The sequence below is a fragment of the Elephantulus edwardii genome, unplaced genomic scaffold (assembly GCF_000299155.1).
Source record: "Elephantulus edwardii isolate Elephantulus edwardi_28Jun2011 unplaced genomic scaffold, EleEdw1.0 scaffold00237, whole genome shotgun sequence".
Classification (NCBI taxonomy): domain Eukaryota; kingdom Metazoa; phylum Chordata; class Mammalia; order Macroscelidea; family Macroscelididae; genus Elephantulus; species Elephantulus edwardii.
Window position 1 is genome coordinate 2201137 of NW_006399987.1, and position 11618 is coordinate 2212754.

The 11618-nt window shown below is 60.1% G+C and overlaps 1 protein-coding gene across 1 annotated transcript; it reads right to left on the reverse strand.

Annotated features, from left to right (window-relative positions):
* Positions 1–456: 456 nt before the first annotated feature.
* RAVER1 (ribonucleoprotein, PTB-binding 1) lies at positions 457–11438 on the reverse strand. The gene is made up of 13 exons (XM_006898766.1): positions 11095–11438; positions 9548–9614; positions 7228–7697; positions 4166–4357; positions 3947–4076; positions 3646–3740; positions 2993–3080; positions 2580–2788; positions 2199–2489; positions 1521–1595; positions 1041–1181; positions 690–773; positions 457–603 (listed from the first exon to the last, which is right to left on the reverse strand). Exons 1-13 carry the CDS (start codon positions 11311–11313, stop codon positions 457–459), a joined length of 2208 nt encoding a protein of 735 aa, XP_006898828.1. The 5' UTR covers positions 11314–11438.
* Between the last annotated feature and the right edge of the window lie 180 nt (positions 11439–11618).

Genomic DNA, 11618 nt, shown 5'->3' on the forward strand with positions numbered 1-11618 from the left:
CTGGGCATGGAAGGAATCGGGAGATAGAGGTGTCGTGGTTTGTTTTTTTTTTCTTAAAAAAAAAAAATAAAAACATTCAAAATTAGAAAAAGGAACAAAAGTCAATTATCAAAGTTAAAAAATGGGGCAATCTCTGATCTTCATGGGAGGTCAGTGAGACCCTCAAGGCACTCAAGAGGCCCAGACACAGGAGCCAGGAGGCAGGAGAGGCCTCCCAGAGAGGCCTCGGTGGAGTGGAGGCGGCAGGGAGAAGAGCGCGGGCCAGGGCCCCCTCTTAAGGCTGCAGGGTTTCGGTGCTCAGAATTGGCCAGAGGTGCAGAGTGGTCCCACACTCCTGGGCTCCAGCCAGTTGGTCAGAAAAGTCTTTTTTAGATTCTTCTATTACCAAGGAAAAACAAAACACCAGAAAACCCAAAAGCGACTTGTAGGCCCTTGAGCTTCTCCAGTGCGGGCCTCTTAGAAAATCCGTTTCCTCTTCAGGTAGGAGTCCGCGTAATGGCCACCAAGACCCTGGGAGTGCTGGCCCACATAGCTGCCTTCTGGGCTGGGCTCAGGCGAGGGCAGCAGGTGGGCAAAGCTGCGTTTCTGACCACCCAGTGGAGTCTGGAGACAGAGAATAAGGGTGGTAGGTCAGAGGTGTCCCAGGGTCACGATTCCCCGAACCTGTGCGTCCCTGCTCCCCGTCCTACCTTCAGCAAATGGCTGTGGCCATTGGGCCCTGGGCTGAGGCCCAGGAGGCCTTCTCCAGAGCTGAACGGAGAGGAGCCGACCGCCTGAGAGGGGGAGAGAGGTCACTGTGTGTGGCTGCTTAGCAGCTCGGTCTAGGGAAGAACCTCAGTTTCTTCAGCTGTCAATTGGGGTTACCACTACCCACAGGCTAGGCTGGGGGACAGGCAGCCCAGGGGTCATGACTGCCTGCGTCAGCACTGTCGTGAGAAAGGACAAGCCTCCCATCACCCTGGCCTTGGCCCCTCCGCCAAGGGGGTTCCCACAGCCCTGGGAATCCCTGGGGACCTGGCGTGGCTGGAGAGGGGCCTCACCTTATTGAGGTGGCTCTGTTTGAGGCCAGCCTGCAGGCCACTGGCAAAGTAAGACGTGGGTGAGCCCGAATAGAAATGAGAGAGGGCCCCCCCGCTACCCCCACCACTCCGTTCACTGAAGCCAGTGGGCGGTGGGGACATCTGCAGAGAGAGAGGTGAGCTGAATGAGACCGAGGGCCACAGTACTGACTCCCATCTCCACACCCACATGCAGATTTCCCCAACTATGTGTAACTAGCTTTTGGCCAAGATACTATCTAAGCCGAGGCCTCCGGAGGGTGCACTGGGGACCCTGGGGTGAGTGGGCTCTGCGAGGGGCAGACACTCCAACATTGCCCAGTCTGACAAAACCACCCATCACCCTACAGAAGGGGGAGAGTGAATACATTTGTCGTTTTAATTCACCCCAGGAGGGATAATTTGTTCTGTGCTGGTACCCAGGGAGGGCGGTTGTGGTCACGGCCATGGTCAAGTCCTTACCTTGAGTCGGCTGTGTCCATGGGGCCCAAGGGTGGGCTCCCTTGAGTGGGAGAAGAGTCGCCGAGGTCCCCCATCCTAAATAGGAGAAGAAGCAAGGTGGGTTGGGGTCTGCACCCATCTCCCCCTCAGCTCAGCTGCAATCAGGGATGCCCCTACTGGTCAAGGCTTAAACTCCTGTGAGGGCACACTGGCCCCACAGTGGTCACAAGAAGGTGGCACCAGGATAATGAGACATCTACCCACCCAAGAGTCCTGGCCCTTAAGTCCAGTGGTGCTAGATGGTCACCAGAGGCAGTGGAGCCCCATTTGGGGGATAGGGGGGTTTGTGAGGCAGCTGGGAACCGAGGCGTCAGCACAAGATTTTTATGTGCGGGTATTTATTTCAGGTTGTTATTTTTAAACAAATATAAACAGGTAATGTGTAGGCCGTCAGCCTGGAACCAGGGACAGAGACTGGAATAAAGCAGGAGGGATGGACAGAAAGGCCCATAGGAGGCTGAGCCTCTAGAGAACAGACGGATGTGGCCGGAGGCCTCTTGTGGTCTCCAAGGGGAAGGCCAGCAGCGTACCCTTTCACTAGTGCCCGGCCCAGGCCTGGCAGTCAGGAGAGAAGAGCTATCAGTTTGCTCTGAGGGGACCAGAGGCCGTGGCAGCCAGCGGCCAGGTACAGGTACTCACCGAGGGGTAGTCGAAGCCGTAGCTGTCGGGCTCTGGGGGCAGGCGGGTGCTGGGAAGGGGGCTGAGCAGGCGGGACTTGAGCTGGAAGGCCTTGTTGCCTCCACCACTGCCACCTCCAGGGGCTGGAGCTGGAGGCAGGAGGCCCTCAGCTGGGCGGCGGCTCCTCCCGGCGCCCCCCCAGCCCCGGGCCTCCTTACCCGCCAGGTTGCTGGCTGGGAGCAGGCTGTGTAGGTTCAAGTAGGGATTCAGGGGGATCCGGAAGTCTTTCGGGGGCTCCCCCAGCAGTGAGACCTGCGGCAGGAGGGTGGATCTGTGAGGGCTCCTGGCAGGAGGTAATGCAGGGTGGGGGTGTCCAGCTCCGGGTGCAGGGTGGGGCCTTACCCCTGGGGGTGTCAGCACAGGGCCACTGTCTTTCTGGAGGCCTCTGAGGCCAGTGCTTCGGAGCCCCGTGGGGGCAGGGGGCGGAGTGAGCTGGGCCGAGGGGCCTAGGCCCATGGTCTCTCGGTCACTTGCAGAAGGGCCAAGCAGTGGGGGCAGCAGGGGTGGTGGCTTCCCTCGCCGGGGTGGCATTTCAGGTGGCAGGCCCCCCCCTACAGAGAGAAGATGGGGTCAGTGGTCCATATGTACACGATCCCTCCCACCAGAGCCTCAGGGCCTCCCCACAGACCAGGCCCAGTGGCCAGGGGGCTGAAAACATGCACAGCACAGCCATTTCCACACAGCAACCCCCTTGGTGATTGAGGTAGCCCCCCCCCGATAGATCCAGGGAGGTGAGGCGCTGGGGCTGGCTTTACCTGTAGGCAGCTCTCCGAGGAGGGGGTTGGCCTGCTGGGCTCCAGGCTGGAGAGGACCCAGGGGTGAGTCTCCCAGGATGCCAGGTTTCTAGGGACAGGGGACAGTTAGCCGGGGATGGTGATGGCAACTTCCCAGCCTCTGTCCCACAGCCAGGCAGGCAGTGACCCGCCTGTTGCAGGAAGCTCATGCAAGGAGCTCATCTGTCACTCTACACTGTCTTCCATCCCACCCCCACCCACCAGCCTCACATCCTTGTCAGTTAAAATCAGACACACTCGTGTCACTGACTTTATCCCAAGGGACCAATCCAGACAGTGTAGGGGATGAGGGGTGTGCGCTGAGGATGGGGTGTCAGGGCTCCAGATTCCTCCCCCACAGGTAGATGGGGACTCTGAGCTGGGGTGTGGTGGCGGCCTTTCACCACATGTCTGGTTTCTGGGTGGCAAGGGGTGTGTTTACGTCCCCTCACAAGAGAGGGACACCTAACCATGGGGGGCAGCGAGGGAGGTGCTGGCTCATGTGCGTGGCCCACAGTGACTTCCTAAGACCTGAGCACTGGTGACAGGCCAGGCCCCGTATCATGAGCCAGTGCAAGTCACGGGCAGAATTTCCCATGCCTCGGGGTGTGGAGGGGCCTGGGCTGGGGCGTTACCTTCTGACCCTGGGACTGCAGGGCCAGCTGCAGGAGCGCCGTGGACAGTGCTGGCCCGTTCAACAGCGGCATGGCTGGGGGAGCACCGAGGAGGCCTGGAGGGAGACAGAGAAGTGGGCAGTGGTCCTGGGCTGGGCCAGGCCCACTCATTAAACACAGTGGAGGATGAGAAAGAAAGCGGAGTCCCAAGGACAGGGCCCGGGGAAGGACGGAGCAGGGGGGGGTGGGGGCAACGACGGACGGACAGACGGAGACCCCTCTGGTGTCCACCACGCACCAACCCCGCCATGGCACCACGTACCCTGCTTGCCGCCGGCGCTGCTGTGGAGCAGGGGGTTCAGCAGCAGCTGAAGGGATGCCGACGGCCCCAGGTTGTTAAGCAGCTGCAGGATGTTTGGCTCGGGCAGGAGGCCCTTGCCCCGGTTGAGGGCCTGTGGGGAGACAGGGGTGGATCTGAGCTGACCCCGCCCTGGGGCCCACCGATTCTGGGGCCTACCGCCTGGGTCCCTCCTCAACTCACCGTGGCCTGGGCAGCGATGAGCGCAGCCAGCATGCTGCGGCCGGGGGGTCCGGGGGCACAGAAGGAGACCCGCAGGTGGCTGCCCCCCAGGGCCAGTCCATTGGCCTGCTCCTGGGCCTGCTCGGCCATCTCCGCGGTCTCGTACTCCAGCACAGCGAAGCCCTTCAGCTGCCCGTCCTGACCATACGCCAGCTGGGGGGAGGAGGGTGAGAGCACAGGTGACTCCTCAGTGGAGGCAGCAGGCCCACACACGGTGACAAGGGTCATCTCATCTGTTACACCGCCAGCGCGTGACTCGCAGCTGCCCCTCAGCGGCTCCTGAGTCTGTACACCGACGGGCAGGGGGCTGCCCCTCGCCCCCGTCCCCTGGGCGAGCAGTCCTTGGATGTGACAGAGGGGACGCCACACCTGCCTTGCCCTGAGGCCTGCACCCACGTTAGCTGTTCGAATCTCAGTGACCTGGGACAATGCACCCTGCTCATCTCCCAGAGGAGGCGACTGAGGCCCAGAGTCAGTGTCCCCGAGGTCACCCTGCTGGACAGAGCCCACGCAGGACACTGGAGCTCCGAAAGTGCCACCAGGACGCCAGGCCAAGGACACCCTAACAGGCCTGGAAGGGCACAGTTTGGGGTGCAAGCGGCTAAGTGCGGGAGTGGCCAAACAACAACAGGACAGGGCAGAGCTGTCCCTGGAGTGGCACTCCAGGCTTCCGGCGCTGGGGATCTAGAGGTGAGAGGGGTGGGACACTGCCCGCCCTGTTGACTGTGCGTCCCCGGTGTGTTCTGCACAGCTCGCTGTGACTCAAGTTCACAGGACACACTGTGGATATATGCAAAGACAACGGTCACCGGAGCCCAAATCAGCTCAGGAAACCTGCCACAAGCCCAGGGGAAAGTGTCTGGAGACATGTGGATGCTGAAACTGTGAGGGCACGTCCAGAGGAGCACAGCCAGTGAGGGAGGATGCCAAGGGAGGGTCACCATGCTCAGCTGGCCTTATTTCTCTACCATACAGATGAGGTCCTGCCGGCACCCCCACTTTGCAGACAAGGAGATGTCAGCTCTTGGAGGGGCAGTCCCCTGCCGACACTAGAACAGGACAAGATGACCCGGCCACCTTGTTGCGGCCATGGCTCTTAGAACTGATACCTTCTTCCTCAGATACCCCCTGCAGGTCATGAAGGATATCCCAGGCTTCGGTGGGCTGTGGGACCAACACAGATGTCCCCCAGCAGGGGCTGAAGCACTCAGTCGCTAATCAAAGGCTTGGTGTTTGGGGCTCATTGAGAGCCCACTCGGAGAAAGGCCTGCAGATCTGCAGGCCCCTGAGACTCCTGTGCCAGGTGGAGGCTCTCCTCTGACACCCAAAGTCTTGTGGGTGGTCCCCAGGTGATGTGAATGGGCAAACATCTGGCTGGTGGCTTGTGCCCTGCCCTCAGAGACATCTAGTAAAAAAGGCCTAGCCACCTACTTCTGAAAAACTTGTCACTGGACCCAATCCACAGATCCCCACGCACCAGAATCAGCCAGATGGCTCGGCCTGCAGTGTCAAGGTCAGTGGCGCCTGTCAGCGTGCGCCACCTGTGGTCAGGCCCAGCCTTGGGTCCTCTGACAATCACACCCGTCTTAGAGGAGATCAAAGGGTGACCGAGGCCACTCAGACCGTCAACAAGACACCAAGGTTCACGTCTCCACCAGTCTGACCCCCAGGTCCCTCCTCGTCCACCCAGGATGCCTAGAGTGACCGGAAGCTCTCTCCCGCAAGGGGAAGCCTCAGGACCTCCCCAGGAGGTGTCGAGTGACAGCACAAATGAGTAGGTGAGTACTCACCTATGACACCCTAGTCACCACATACCCACACAAATGGTGAGAAAGGACCTGCCTGTTGATCCTGCCATCAAGCTCTTCCTGAAAGGGTGTGGGGCTCTATGCGGGGGGAGGGGGGTGGGCGCACAGAAGGACAACTGGGGAAGGAGAGATGGGCTCCTGATCCAGGACCACACTCCACACACCAAAGGGATGGGGACCCACACGAGGCTGTGGTACAGGCGCCCAAGCCCTGGACGGTCCAATCTGTGCCAGCACCCGGCCACTCTGGGCGGCCCTGGGGCCAAGCTGCGGCTTCCTGAGCCCAGCTCTATGGTGCCCTGGCTGTGTGATCCCTCTGTGCCATCTGACAATGGGGACAGCCGCCTCCCTGGGTTACAAGGATGAGACAAGTCCTGGTGGCCTGGTACAGTGAAGGCTGTAGGGCATCCACCATGGGGGCCAGAGGCAAGACCAGCTGCGGATGGGCCCAATCTCACCCCATGGTGCCCCATCACACACACAAAGCCAACTGACCAACCCAAGTCAACCCTGACGCATGCTGAGCCCATGTCAGGGCAGAACTGTATTCCACAGCACTTGCTGGGAATTTGTGGGTTTTTCAGAAGCAGATACGAGACCTTCTGGTATTTTCTGGGGTGCCTGGACTGCACATGAACCACCAATCTTTTGGTTAGAGATCAACCATTTGCATGGAATGTCAACCACTTGCACGGAAGCCCCCAATGTGTCTCAAATAAACATAGGGCTGTTTTGCCAATCCAACTGGGGAGTGTGGAAGAAAGGCACTGGGGAGCGAAGGGGAAGGGAATGAAGGCTCGGAAGGCCGAGGGCCTGGCCAGGATGGCGGAGCAGGGCTGGAGTGTGGCCAAGGCCAACCCGTCGATTCCCAAGCCCGACTTCCTACTCTCCCAAGTGTGGGCACTTCCAGAGTGGCCTCTTCCACACCTTGCCAGGGGCGGAGGCCTAAGAGGTGCCAGGCAGAGCTTGTTAAGGGCATGAACACACCTCTGGGTGAGCCTCACAGCCACGGACAGAGCTGCCTCACCTGGGATGTAGGGGGAGACAGGCCAAGGGTTAACGGTTAAGCCTGTCGCCTGACATGCGGACTCAAACCCCAGGCACCCGGCTCTTCCCGCCAAAGTCCCGGACGGGTGAGTGACTCCCAACACAACCTCAGGTACTCTGGGCCTTGCACCATGCCCCGTGACCCACCACCCCTCACACCGAGCTCACCTGGCAGAAGGTCGGTGCATGGACAGCCGAGAGTGCCTTGCGCAGGGTGTCCACGTCACTGAAGCCGGGTGGCAGGTGGTCGACACAGAGGCAGCGCGAGTGGAGCAGGGCGGGCGTCAGCTGCCCGGCATCGGTCCAGTGTACGTAGAGGGTGCGTGGGCCCATTGGCTTGCCCAGCAGGTCCGACTTGGCACGGGCGGCCGAGTCCTTCTTCATGTACTCCGCAAAGCCATAGCCCTTGGAGTGGCCGGTGCGCTCGCTGTAGACCAGGAAGCAGCGCTCCAGGCTGCCGAAGGGCCGCACGAGCTCCTCGAACTGCTGCTGGGTGAGGCTCGGAGGCAGGTTGGCCACGCAGAGCAGCGCATCCGTGGGCTGCAGCTGCACCGACAGCTCCCGCTCCCGCAGGTGGCTCTGGTGGAAGGCACTGATGGCCGCCTCGGCCTGCTCCCCATTCAGCAGCGTCACGAAGGCTACGGTGAGGGGGTCTCAGGGTCAGTGGGGGCCCTGGGAGCTCACCTCCCATCCCTGTCTCCCCAACCATCAGGGTCTGGTAAGAGCCAACCAGAGAAGCTACCAGCAGCCTGCACAAAGGCAAGCCAGTTGACGCTTCCTGGTTCAAGGCTGGCTACACTCTATTCTCACCGTTGGCAAGACTCTGACTTAAACGTCGTGCCAGTCCTCTGAGTCAAAAGGGGCTTCTAACGGAATACACTCAGAGCAGGACTGACACTCAGTCAGTCACGGTCGTTCCTCAGGCCCATCGTGTGCTATACGCACAGCCCAGCACAATCCCCCGTCCAGGGCACCGCGCTGCGCCTCCTCTCAACGCCTCTCCTCCCAGGAGCCAGTCTCGGCCATGGCCCTGCTCCCCCCACCCCACCAGGGGCGCTTTCCACCTGACAGCAGCTACACAGGGCTGTTTAGAGTGACAATCAGCTTGTGCCATCCAGCAGCTCCTCACGACAGGGTCCAGTGCACAGGGCCTCGGATTTTTGCTCCCATCATGTTCCTCCAGCGACCCTGGCCAGTGGAGAGGCCGGGACAAGCCAGGCTCGCTCCTACCTCGGGACTGTGCCTGCTGCTTCCTGCGTGTGGACACTGAGCCCCCACCTCGCCACCCAGGTAACTCCTACTCCCTCCTGCCCTGGGCCAGGCCACAGGCATCGCTTCCTACCCTGATTACACGACTGTTCTCTGTGGTCCCACAACACTCTGCTACTGGGGCCCTCATAGCCAGTTCACCTTTGTTGACAGTGGTCTTTGTCACTCACCGGCCCAGACGTAAGTGAACAAACATTCATGACCTAACTTTTACCAGGCACCTACCGTGTGCCAGAGAACCACAGCTTTCTGGGCATTTTCAGGTTTGACTAAACTTAATAAGCTGGTAAGTGGAATGGGGATGGCCCGTTTGTTGGTGGGAAAACAGGCTCAGAGAAGGTAAGTCACCTGCCTGTGGTCACAGAGCAAGGACAGACCAGGATGCACGCAGGTTGTCCCTGGGCCTGGCACCAGCTAAACACTCTCCGTCTACCTCCTGTATTCAGTTCCTTTCCACTCGTGTAACTAAATGGAACCAAAGGCCCTGGGAGTCCTCCCTCCCAGCACAGGTGGGCACCCCCAGCTCACCAAGGGCTTCCCATGAAGAGGGACAAGGCTGGTAAGACTGGCTTCGGATCCCAAGAGCTGGACCACAGTATAGATGGAAGATGAGTTAGCAACAAGAGTGGTGTGTGGCGGTTACGCTGCAAGGGGGCACCCACGGTAAGGGGGAGAAGGCCTGACCCTGCCCGGCTGCAGCATGGATGGAGAAGAGGACAGATAACTTCAGCGGCACAAGGAAGCGACTAGAACCTCGCAGGCACCGTGGAGAGCTACTGAGGCTACGGCAAAGCAGTGCCAGGAGGAGCACCAGACAGAGGGGAGGAAGCTCAGAGTTAAGCTCAGGTTTGATCAGATTTGCAATCTGGCTGGAGCTGGCTGCCTGGAGGAGGACGAGTAGGTGGAGGAAGAAAATCATGGAGACCGAGGGGTACCAGGTTATTCTGGAGAAGACTAGCCAATCCTGGGTGCAGGCACGGAGAGGTGTTAGAGGGAGTGAGCCTAGGGCCTGGGCATCTGAAAGGGGAACAGCCAAGCTGCCCTGAGACGGGTACCCAGGATGAGGGGCTGACTGGGGCACCCTGCTGCAGGAGTGTACGTGTGTCTGTGTACTGGTGTCAGGGTGGGCCGAGAACTCCGGAGGGAAAAACAAGGCCAGGACCCTCCCAGCTTCAAGGACCACTGCCCCTGTCCCTTACCCACCGAGAACCCCACAAACCTGTCCCTTTGTATTTGTCCACAAAACAGTACTTGAGCTCATAGTCGCTGAGCAGATCATGCACTTCCTGCGAAGACAAAAGCCAAGGATGGGGAGTCACCAGGGGGTGATGGGAAGAGCCACTCGGTTCTGAAATGCCTCCTACTGTCAGTCACCATTACTGTACTTAATGCAGAGCTGCTAGGAAGGCAGGTCAATTATCACCCCCAGTTCAGAAGTGAGAAAACGGAGGCTTAGAGCGGCTACTTGTTAAGACCGCTGCTGATCCGTGAAAGAGCCTGCCTGTGTCCACTTTTACCCACACCACTCTATGTCGAGTTAAGTGGGTCTCGAGCCCAAATCTCAACTCCTTGGAAAACCACCGAACCCATCTCAACTGGCAAAATGGTCCCAACAACCTGACCATTCAGGTATCGAGCTCATTTGTAGATGAGGTAAGAGAGGCACAGAGCAGTGGAGAGAACTGCCTAAGGTCATGTAGCAGAGAAGGCGTGCCACCCACGGTTACCTGCCACCCACAGTTACCTGGCTGTTATCATGTACTTATTAATAAGCCCACGCCCCTTGGCCACACACGCCTCCTGCTAGCTGCGCCTGCCAAGGTGCTGGGACAGGCATGTGCCAGGCACACTGTGCATCCTGGGAGACAGCGTGTTCCCAGCTGAGAGGTGGTGAGCAGTGGGAAGGAGGGCTGGCTCCGGAAACAAGCCAGACCATGCCGAGTGGCTTCTGTGTCTGTCCCTGAATCACGCTGTTTTAAACACCCCAGGGCACCCGCTATCCAGAGTGGGCATGGGAGGGCATTAGTACCAGGTGGGTGTCTGCAGGTGGAGCGTTAAGTAGTTATCATACCAGGGCCGGGCAAGCTGGATGCCATCTCCCCGGGTCCAAAGAGCAAAGAGAAGCCCTGCTTTTGATCGGCCCTGAGGGAAGGACACACCTAGCTGGAAGATCAAAGCAACACAGGGCCCCCCTTGTCCTGAGGGTCTCTGGGCTAGTGGTAAGAAACTACCTTTTTCAAATTAATGCCAAGGATCGAGGGGAAGGGAGCCCCCACCCCCACCCCGGGCTGACACATTCTGGGTGGTAAAAATGAATGATGGGGCGGGGAGGGACTGTCTAAAACTTCTAGGGACCTTGTCCCGTCATTCCGTGGAAATGGCTTAACTTGCGCAGGGAACCACTGGGGCCCGGATTCCCACGCGTTCGGGTCGAGCTGAGCCGTCCAAGCACAGTCCTCCCCCCGGGTACGGCCAAGGCTGCCGGCCTCCATCCCCTCCCCGCCTCCTTCAATCATTCAAGTCTCGCTCCAGCCCATGGTCGCCCCTAGCCACGTCCCCCGCGGCCGAGATTGGTTTCTTCCTCCCCCGCTGGCCCCTCCATCAAGCGCTTGGTTTCTCCCGACCCCGCGTGGAAGCCGCGCTCGGACTCTCCTGCCGACGCCCCCCCCCCCCCGCACGCCGAAGCTGCCGGGGGCCCCTCGAGTCTCCCGCGCACGCGCACGGGGCTATTTCCCGCCACGCTCCCACGCGGAGCCCCCCCAATACCTGGTTGGTCACGTCCCCCGGGAGGCCTCGGATCAGTATCTTGCGGCGGTTACGGAACTGGCGCTCGGTGTGCTCCAGGCGTTTGCGGATTTCTTCGGCATCTAGCGGCGGCAGTTCTTCCTCCGGCACCCGACGCTCCAAAGCATCGCCGGCCTCAGTCTCGGCCTCTGCCTTTGGGCTCAGCGGGGGCCGGTGAGTAACGGACACGTCGGCCGCCATCTTGGGAAGCGCGGCGCCTTCTGGGACCAGCGAGCCGGGGTGGAGAGAAATAGAGCGGCAACCAGGGCGCACCCACCGATTGGCGGGCAGAAGTCCCGCCTCCTCCCCTATTCTCGCACCCCATTGGCTAAGGCCCCGCCACCCTCTTGACGTTTCTAGTCCCACCTAGACGCCACAGGTTCAGACTCCTTCGGATTAGTGGACCCGCGGGGCTTTTTGAGAGATCCCTGCGGCGGCGCCGGTAGAATCAAGCCACATACTCTGAATTTTGAAGGTTTTATTGATGTGGATGCTGAGGATCCAGC

What these genes read in the sequence shown, in the direction of transcription:
- RAVER1 (XM_006898766.1), bottom strand. Translation starts at nt 11,313, where the DNA reads ATGGCGGCCGACGTGTCCGTTACTCACCGGCCCCCGCTGAGCCCAAAG. An exon ending in ATGCACCGACCTTCTGCCAG is followed by an intron (nt 4,358 to 7,227) that starts GTGAGCTCGGTG and finishes TCCTCCCCCCAG; the next exon opens with CTGGCGTATGGTCAGGACGG. An exon ending in CCTCGGAGAGCTGCCTACAG is followed by an intron (nt 2,789 to 2,992) that starts GTAAAGCCAGCC and finishes TTCTCTCTGTAG; the next exon opens with GGGGGGGCCTGCCACCTGAA.